Here is a 10,773-nt window from a genome sequence, read left to right as displayed (position 1 = left end):
CTAGACTTCACAACTATGTACTACAAAGTACTGATCAGCCATTCTTAGGTCGCCGTCTCTGGTTAGAAGATAAGTTATTTACCTGTCGGACAGCCGCGCGGAACGCTAAATCCCTTTTTAATAGTACGCTCTCTCATAGGCACTCTGTTAAAATTACCCAGTGATCCTCCTTAATTTACAGATATATTTGTAAATCAGATACTGATTTTACTATTTTGGGTATGACCTCACAATAGTTATTGTAGGTATAGTATTAAAACAATTTTAAATGAGTCAAGTCTGCATTAAAAACAATTCTACCTTCCACTTGATTATCCAACCTGGTGGTCTACAGGTTTATAAGGATCGCATAAAGATGGACATGCTCCGCCATCTTGAATTCTATTTTTTATAATTTCTAAGATAACGCAGAAAAAAAATTATGACCAAGCTATTATTTTTCTCGCTATTATCGTCTGACTTCAACATATGACCTCCGGGAAGAAATCTCTCATGTTTTCACTTGGACGACAGTAGCTGATAGTAGTGTCTGTCGACACGGAGTCCCGACAAAGGTCCAGAGCTGGTCCTGTGGTTCGTCGAGCCAAAGAACAATGCATATGTACTGGAAGCTGTGGTTAATACAGCTTCTAAAATTCCAAGATGGCGAGGTACAAGACCTTCGTTGGGCTAGTTAGATACATGACAGGGCCAATGAGAACACAACTACCTTGGTTTATAGATAACTCCTCGACTCTTCGGAAATTAACCATCATGCTTACTATTTAGAACAAATCCTTTCTAATGTTTCTCACCTCATATATTTTTGTATGTTTTGTTGTAAATTATTTGAAATTAAAAATTTTAAGATTCGAAGCTTTTGTCTCATATGGAATACCCTAGCATGTTTTCTATTATATTGAAACTGATTGGCATAATTTGTTTCTAGCGTGAGGTGGAAGAAAGAGAGCGAGATATGATTATTAAGAGTAGGCATACTGACCTTTCGAGTTTAAGTTTTTGAATAGCGAACTATATAATAAAGATACGGAGTATAACATAGTAAAAAGTGGGGTAACTAGGCGCCATTGTTTTTGGAGTTTGCAGTGTTGAGTCGAAGATTCTGATGACACAACACCTCGGAAGGCTACGAGACCATATTCCAGGACGGGACTGGGCCGGTATTTAAGACTGAGGCCGGCTTGCAGTGAGTGGTGTGAGAGTGACACCAGAGAGCCAGCTCGAGATGGGTGAGAGAGTGAAGTGAAGTGAAGTGAAGTGAAGTGACCCCTGGTGGACTTGGTGTGCGAAGATTGGTGCATCGGGGACCGAAGCATCCGGGTGTTGTGTGTGCGGCGGACGAGCGAGCGTTGAGACAGCGGTGCGCGGAAAGTGAAGAGCAGTAGAGAGAGAGAGAGAGAGAGAGAGAGAGAGAGAGAGAGAGAGAGAGAAAGAGAGAGAGCCACTGTCGAGCCGAGATACAGTGGGGAGAGTTAATTGTAGATTTAATGAAAGATTGATTAATTTGTGGACTGACAGTTAAATTGTTATAACTAACAGTGTTAATATTATGTAATAAATAAAACTGTATTAAATATTTGGGCTATCATTTCGAACATGTTTTCCCCTAGCCGTTACAATGGTATAAGTAAAAAAAAAATCTAATGGGAAATACGTGCTTAGTCATGTATTACACTTAAAGTTTTAATATTATAGTCTCAAAGACATTTTCAAACAATTTTGTTTAGTGAACATTCGCTTGGAAGATTGTTTCTAGTCTAAGGAACTTTAATAATACTTAAAAACTATTTTCGACCACCCTTAAGTAATAAAAAATGAAATTGCTGAAAATTATGTTTTTTTTAACACTTTAAATAATGTCAGTTTATAAATGAAAATATTCGTTTACTTTGTTACCGTAGTATGTATGTTTGAAATGAAACGATGGTTACCTCGATGCTTTGAGCGCAGTGTTACGTGGCTGTGGTATCGGGGGGTGGAGGAGGGCGGCGGAGGGACGCACGCGCGGCGCATGCGCGGTGGGGGTTGTGGCGGGCGGCCTACCCACTTGCTCGCAGGCGCCACGGGGGCACGCGGCCACTCCGGCGCGCCCCACCAATCCCGATCGATAGCCCCCTCCGCTGCGACTAATAGCTTGGCGCGCGCCCTCCCTTCCCCTGCTCTATCGCCTGCTTCGGTGTCGTCTTCAGACCAGTCATTACTTAAGTGTGTAGCATCTGAACGTTTCGTTGCAGTTTGTCTAGTTTAAACATTTTAAATAATTATTTTAACATACTCTCACACACTAGTTAAACCTCATAGTATATTATTTTGCCATATTTAAAGTTAGCAACGACATTATTTGTTACAGTAGCCTAACATTTTTTTTTTTTAAAAAGGCCGCACCTTCTTTTTCATCCAATCACCCGTGTTAGAAGCACGCATTTTCACATCAAAATTTAACAAAAAAAAAAAAAATCACGGCTTCAACGAAAGACAGCCAATATTTCCGATTTTGACCAGTACAGCAACTTTGGCTTCTCTCTCTCTCTCTCTCTCTCTCTCTCTCTCTCTCTCTCTCTCTCTCTCTCTCTCCCCCCTTTTCCGCTTCATCACTTCAGGGAAGATTTAATAGTATTACATTTTGGACGGATAAGCCGTGACAGATGTCAGTATTGGCCGAAGTGGACGACTGGCTTTACAAGTGCACCTACCAGTTTATACCATTAGTCCTTCAAGTATGAATGTGATAGGTAAACCTATTACTCTTTCACATAGCTACATGCCGTACAAAATAATAATCTAAATATAGTTATGTATTCATTTACGCGAGAACTGACGAATTAAGTCCCACAATTTTACTGGAACTGGGAAGTTATTTTGACTGTGTACACTCTTAGGATTGTTTACGAATGTTGTTGACATTTACGCGCAAATATTTAGTGTGATATAGAAGCAGTGGTAAGTTCTTAATGATTATGCCCACTCACACGTGGGTTTGGAATGTAGGGCAACGCAGGACAGTGCTTGATGGCTTAAATAGGTTTTGGATTACAACCTGATCTTTAAATTAACTTTTTCACGGTAAAAGTTATTTGCTTCTCTAAGGCGTGGGACTTTAATCCACTGACCACGTTGTACTCAGCTGTTAAAATTAGCAGCGTTTCTAGTTGAACAGTTTTATTTCCTCCACGGAAGATTTTCGCCTTATTAAAGTAGGTCATATTGTTTGTGTTGTATTAAAATATTTCGAGTGAGGTAACACATATCTTAGTTTGTTTGCATTCATAGCAAAAATTTCCACAGGTGTGTTCTTACATGTGCACCTCTTTTCAGGCTCTGTTCTCGAGCGTGTAAAAAAATTCATTAACATCTGCTGTCTCCCTTCTGAAGCTAATCGTCCGGGTCGCTCAACTTGCCCTTGTTGTGTGAAGGTCGAGTGATTTCTTACTCGTCACGTGTTGGGGAAGGGATTTAGCGATCCCTCCCAAGTGGTCTTTGAACGGCTATGGAAATGGGGTGAGTGATGAAATGTAAACCGTTTAGCACAAGCTGTCGCAAAGCTGTTAACGTCGCAGTAAACCCACCCATTCAACATTCGCCTGTTCTCATTGTTCGTCGTCCAAAGGCAGGCCTGTCTGTTGTTTGTTGCTTATTCCAGTTTTTTTTTCTCCAATCGATTATGCTTAGTTATGTACTGACGTAATACCGTAATGCATAATTCGGTGTTTCGATGACTCAAATCCTGGCTGTTTTTTTTTCTTCTGGATGGTTTTGTGTGTACAAATCATACAATACATATATCCCATACATAGCTCTGCAATTAAATTATTTATGTTCAAAATGTTTGATCATTTATCTATTTGTTAATTTTTTAGAAAGGCTGTATTCATCTGCCTTAAACTTGGACCTCTGCCTTGCGACACCAAAGCTTATTTTGCTATTTCGGCCATGCCTATCAATAATAATAATAATAATAATAATAATAATAATAATAATAATACAATAATAAAACCACTTTAATTCCGGACAGAAAATATTTTTTCAAAGAAAATAGCTAAGGGGTCGGCATCGTTTCTGCTTTTGTTTTATATTTGGCTTTGAAGGAACTTACTTTAATTACATGATTTGCCTTAAATAAATATAATTATATTGTTCAACTGCTTATGGTAGGTGAAAAAAAATTCACAACACAGCAATTTTTATTGTAGTAAAGTAATTAATTAGTTTGATTCATTTAATCCAATACCTACAACATATTTTCCCCCTTAAATAGCATAGAAATCCTAACGACTATTTCGTATTTTAAAAGCTTTTGTTCACTGAAGTTTCATCGGTGGTGCAGTTTTGCCGAGCATACGACACAAGCCTGTTATACCGGTTTTACACGGACAAGCAGTCGGAGAATGGCCGGGATTACCGCCTGTTGACTCACGTAGCAGCAAGATGAAAACGACACAAGTCAGTTTTTTGTACACGCGTAGGCTGTAGCTGATATCCGAGGAGAAACTGGGACCGCGTAATGTCGCGCGAAGTTTTGCCGACGAACTGGCGTTGCTAGCGTCGTCGAAGCGTGTTGGCTGTTGCTTTTTGCCCTGTGACGACGGTTTACGTTCGTGTTGCTTTTTCGATTGGCCGAGAGTTTTATGTGCAGGACTGTGAACCAATGAGAAATCCTCACTCGAAGAAGTTCCGAATGTAAGGCGGGCCAGTTGAAACGTAGGCTACTTAACATAAACCAGCAGCAGATGTCTGTTCCTAAGTCAGTGAAATCGGAAATATTCCCATTCGTTCTCCCCCACGAGGTGTTATAGCATGCACGAATGCTGGTACGATATTAGAGCACGAAGCTATCTCATGGAAGACTGAATCCGCCCGTAGCCTAGACTCAAGAGCTAGACCATTCATGGGCAAAGTACGGCCCGTGGCATGGGCTAGTCAATCCGGCTCGCGACATGGTTTTGAAAACTCCCACAGTTACACATTGGACAAAATGTATGTTCTGCGTAGCTAGAATAGAATAACGGGTTTCTTCTCATTGAGTTTTAAGTATACGGTATTATCGCATCTAATATTGAGTTTGCGCGCAACTTCGCGTAGGTTGCGTGCAAACTCTCAGTTTATACCAGATTATGAACAACTTTCAAAAGCTTAGTCACAGTTTCATCTGTCACATACGTCTTCATACTCTTTCTAAAAAAAATAATCCCTTTTTTGTAATTTTTTAAAAGTTAAATAACATTGTAGCATATAATATAAGCTGTGTGTGATGTAACCATAAAAAATAAAGTTTATCACTTATAAAAATGTGTTTTGTTCAATTTTTTTTGGGTCCGCCTAGATAATTTTTTTTAAATTTTATCTGGCCCACCCCTTAAAAAGTTTGCCCATGTCTGCTCTAGATGATACACAGTGCGGGGTTTGAAATTACTATATAACTTACTAGCAGGTAAACACAAAATGCGCGAAATTTTTAAACAAATTCATTCAAGCGTTATATATTTTTGTTCTTCTAGTTAGTGGCGAACCGTGATTGCGATAATTGTGGATGACATTTGAAACATCTTGTGATTGTCTCTTTGGTGTAGCGGGCGAATTATAGCTCTTGTATCGTGGAGTCGAGTTCCACGTACGTGGGCCTATGTAGGGTTATTAGTTGAGTGCAATCCACCATCCACTTAACCTCTGGTTTAAAGGCGAGAACGTTGTTTTGCACCCTCTAAAACAAAATAAACGCGTGGGGTGGTTTTCAGCGATCGTCCAATTTTATCTGCGTGTGTTCCAAGTGTGTTTTGAAACGGGGTGTTTTTTTCGTTGAGACAGAACGAAAACCAATTTTTTTTCTAGCCGCGACGTGTGAAACACAGTCAAAGAATCAGAAGGTCTACAATAAAACTGAAATGCTCAGTAGCTGGAAAAGTTAAACAAACATTTGTTCTTTCATTGTTGTGTTCACTCATTTTGCCCGCATTAGCGATGTGTCTTAACTTCTCTTTAAAGGTCAACTGAGGAGAATGGACCTAGTGAAGGAAGGGAGGAGAGGACAAGTCAAAACGATTATGCTAATTAGGACAGATATAAAAATGTTGGACACGGCACCGTTGCCAGTTTTGGGTTTGTTCAAAAAGTTGCATCGAAAACTTTCATTAGACGTTTAATTTTCTTTTTTAGATAAAAGAGAATGTGATGTGGGGTGAATTGCAGGATCCCATTGGTTGGTAAGAATTCGAACGCACGCAGGAAATTCCAGAGAGCGAGAAGATAAATAAAAGGGAAAGAGCATTGGGCCACCCATTTTTCCCCTCGCCGCCCATTCAATTTATATTTCATGCCTGCCAGGGAGGCCTTACCCCCGCGCCACGGGATGGTTTTAGAAAGGGAAAGAAAAAGAGCTTTTGTGCCTCGGTTCCGAGCCAAACAGTCATATAACTCTCCTAAAAATATTTTGTCAGAAAAAAAATTGCCAAAAATTTTTTGCTACAATCATTTGCACACTTAAAAAACCATTTAATTAGGTTGATTCTAGGAGGTAAAAAGAGTGTTTGAATTAGCGAATAGCCGGATGGGGAAAAAAAAACCTTATTTGAATATAGTTTACGTAGCGAGACTTACGCGGTTTTTGTTCCTGCTTTGGTCTGCAGCTACGTATGATGGATAACTAGAGGGGAGAATAATAGCGATGTCCTGGCTTTTGAAGAAGGGCGGGGTGGAGGGAGAGGCAAAAAGGAAACGAGGGGGAGGTTTTGGTTCTTTTTTGGTCAGAGGAGGAGAGAAAGAGAGAAAGAGAGAAAGAGAGAGAAAGAAAGAGATGTGGTAGGGGGAGAGGATGGGAGGAGGGGGTTCAGTCCTTGGAGAATTGATTCGTGAGCTCTCCTCCCTCGGGTTATCTCGCCCGGCAACATGGCGGCCACGGCTCCCCCCAAAACCGGTTCCAGAGTCGAGGCCTGCCATTGGACGCGCGGGGCCGCGCTGGGGGAGCAGCCTAGCGCTACCCCGATAAGTCGGTCTTCTACGTCTTTTCCCCCGTCACGCCGTGCATTGTGCTGGGGGCGAGTGTGTGTGTACTAACTGTGTTCTCCTTGGCGTTGGAGGAACGAAAAAAAAAAAAAAAAACCTCTTTGCGCGCCATGACGGCTTGGAAGATGTAGTGGACGGACGTCTGTTAGTCGGAGTAGATAACTGCGCGCGTATTGGTGAAGACGATGTTTTGTACTGCAAGGACTTTAAACTCTACCTTTGTTCACCGGGGAACTGTGTTACTATCGTGTGCCAGGAAATGTCTTGGACTTAGCTGGATATCTCGGAACTAACACGTAAGTTACTTGACTTTTTTATTTTTTAAAACCCCAAGAGCCGCATCAACTCTTGATCTGTCGTAAAAGGTTTAGACGGTGTAGCCTGAGACTTCTTGGACTCTTTCCAATATTTATGCTTACATTTCAACGCATCTTCCAGCCATTTCAAAAGTTTGGGCGATATGTGCTATTCGTGTCATGATTACTCTTGAATGTGTGTTTCTTACAAACAGATATGTTACTGAGACGATATTCTCATATTTTTGAGCTAAAAATCAAAAAGCGGGTGATTGTTGCTACCTGCTATAGGAGGGATGCAGGTTCGAGACGTTTTAAACATGCAGTATTTGTTTCGTCTCGACTAAAATAATTAATTCAGGACAAGGGCAATAAGTCAATGCCATATTTCGTAAGTCGATTGGCTCGGAATGTTCGTGGGAATCTGCAGCGATGACCAGGGCGCATTTTAAATATGTTGCCTATTGTCTAGGTTCCCGTGTGGACTGTACTTAGAATCTCCCAGAGTAAAGACACGCCTACACCGCGTCGTGCGGCTGCTATTTCTCCTTCCTTCCTTCCTCCTTTCCTCCCCCTTTCTATCATCCGCCACTCTTCCCCCACCTCGTTCCCCCCTCCCTGTTTCTACAAGTGGAAGTGCGCGCGCGTGGCTGGTGCTGCGGCGCCATGATCGTCAAGCGAGAATATATTCATCGGCAGACATTATCAAGTTTCATAGAGATTTCTTTTTTTTTTACCGATGTTTTGGCGAAACTATTGACGATTTACCTCGAGACCATTTCAGCGTTTTTTTTTTTCCGTATGGCCAGGAGGAACTACACATTTCTACCTTCCTTCCCCCAACATAAGTGATGCCCGAGCAGTTGGCAAAACTTTCCATCCCTACCCTTTATCTTTGTTCCTCCCCCCCCCCCCTTTTTTTTGCTCCGACCTAGACCTCCCCTTTTCCCCTCTTTGTGTATTGTGTATCAAGTTGATGGCATTCCAACCGAACTTTAGTTTCGCCCCCACTCCTGTTCGTATAGTCCATGCTCAGTTTGCGGACAACTTGATTGCAAGGTGTTTCCGAAGTTTTTTTTTTGATAAGCGATGGCTCCGATACACGGATCTTCACGCTCTATTTAACTTACTTACTCGTACTTAACGTTTTTAATTGTTATGTAAAGCGAAATATAATTAATTAAATATTTTGATGGATCTATTAGAATTTTGTTTTCCGTGTTAGAACGTTTTTTCTCGAACCTATCTAGAGTAGAGTTGTGCTATTGTTTGAGGGCTTAAAATAAAAGCAGCTGTATTGAAGTCGATGGCTATAACAATTCACTGAATCATTAAGGAATGAATAAAATAAACCACATTTTCTTGGCAATTGTGCATTGGTACTAATGTTGATGTTCTCACAAACAGTTTGACTTCCTAATGCCTCAATGTATGTTCATGGACATGACACTCTTGCATCATGGATGGGCCCAATAGTTTTTTTACACTGAATTACATTCTTGATTTTTCATGAGTAGATAACCTTCTATGTAATTGCATATTCAAATTGTGTTATTTCTACTCATATCTAGGTTGTAGGTAGTAGGTACACACATTGCATTACATAACAATACAGGACAATAGCTACATTTACAATTTGCAAGATTAAATATAGTATACAAATTATACAGTATGTATAGGTAGATACATTGATTTAATATCTAACAGCTGAAAATATTTTCATTTTGGAATATACAGTTGAATGTTTACAAATTTTTTGTTTTACCTATAGTTGATAGTCAATATTTTTCTGTAAAATTATTGACAGGGTAGTTTGCTCTTCTTTGGCCACATAAGCTATAGGCCTACCTTCCCACAATATTATTTAATGCATAAGCGTGTAATCCAAAAGTCCTCAGGAATTGCATAATAAACTTTTTTCTTCCCCCACATACAAATTTCCTTTATTATAGATTCATTGTTATCCTACACATAACTTATTGGCTAGTATTTACTATTATGCAGCGACCAAGGTATACATTTAACAAAGTTGAAACAAAAAAAAATCTTTTTTAGGTTTATTCAAAAGTTTATAACTTGAATGAAAAAGTGGATATTTATAAAACACTGAGGATCTGAAATATTTTTAATTTAATGAAATTGTACAACCAATGCAAATTTTGTTACTGTAGCAAAATTATTTTATTGAAATAGTTGGAGGTAGTAACACTTTACAAAAAAATATGTGTAAAATAATGCTGAAGGAAACATTTATGCCTTTACATTGAGAAAAATCAGTATGTATAAAAATGTAAGAAGTTGGTCTGTTGGTTCTTGGCAATAGGCCTACACATTATTTTTAATTAATTGTTTTGAATTTTTTGTAATAAGGTTAGCTTTTCTTATTAAAATTAAGTAAATTATGTAGTTACATTTATGGACATTAAGACCAACATTTGATTATTCAAGGATTCTGAAATATGCACAACCTTTATTTTGGTTAGAGCACTGTTTATTATAAAAAAATTTGCTGAGGAAATAAATTTTTTTTATTACCTCATTATTGACTAACTGTAGCTCTTTACTTCAGAAACACAGATAAATTTCAAATAAAATCAAGTACGTTGTGGTAAGTGTATCAAAAGATTAGTTTTGGTTTACCTACATTAGTACTAGAAAGGAAAGAAATGTGGAATTTTAACATAACCATCCCCTTTGTCTTTCCATATGAGCTTTGAAGTCAGTGATCACAGACTCAAAGGACACCCCTCATTAACCATCTGTTTTTAAATTTTTATACAATAAAATAAGCAGGCTGAGAGTTATATATATATATATATATATATATATATTATAATGTTTGTGCATTCATTTCATTGAGACATAGCCTATTGAGGGATGTTAACCTCACAGTAACTTACTTGCAGATTTTTATTTTTCGTAAAACAGCAAGAGTTACCAAGTAGTCCCTATAAATGATGCACAAGTCAAAACATTAAACAGTTAATGTAATGCAAAGATGATTAAAACTGTATGTATTACAATGCTGCTATAATCACATTCATTTAAGGGGGACAATCATTATATGCATGGTTTTATATTTTTAGAAAATTTTATATAGATTTGGATAATAGCTTCTTAAACTATAATAATAATTATATGTCCAGTTATTATAGGTCTTATATATATATGTATATATATGTATATGTGTATGTATATGTATATGTATATGTATATGTATATGTATATGTGTATGTATATGTATATGTATATGTATATGTATATGTATATGTATATGTATATGTATATGTATATATATGTATATGTATATGTATATGTATATATATGTATATGTATATGTATATGTATATATATATATATGTATATATATATGTATATATATAATATGGCTGAACCTTAAAAAACTATCTTATTCTAGGTTGTGTGACATTTTAGACATGGGTTAGCTACAGTGTTTGTATATGGTTTCTGGATTCGTAAA

The 10,773-nt window shown here is 38.2% G+C and overlaps 1 protein-coding gene across 1 annotated transcript in view; it reads left to right on the top strand.

Moving 5' to 3' along the window:
- The first annotated feature begins 3,493 nt into the window (after positions 1-3,493).
- The window catches only part of LOC134541830 (putative uncharacterized protein DDB_G0271606), a 61,638-nt gene continuing 54,358 nt past the window's right edge, over positions 3,494-10,773 (top strand). The window contains exon 1 of the mRNA XM_063385525.1: positions 3,494-3,498. Within this exon, the coding sequence (XP_063241595.1) occupies positions 3,494-3,498 (5 nt within the window). The remainder of the gene's footprint in view (positions 3,499-10,773) is intronic.

The sequence above is a fragment of the Bacillus rossius genome (genome assembly GCF_032445375.1).
Source record: "Bacillus rossius redtenbacheri isolate Brsri chromosome 4 unlocalized genomic scaffold, Brsri_v3 Brsri_v3_scf4_2, whole genome shotgun sequence".
NCBI lineage: Eukaryota > Metazoa > Arthropoda > Insecta > Phasmatodea > Bacillidae > Bacillus > Bacillus rossius.
Note: the sequence above shows the minus strand (reverse complement) of the source record. Positions and strands in the feature narration are given on the sequence as shown.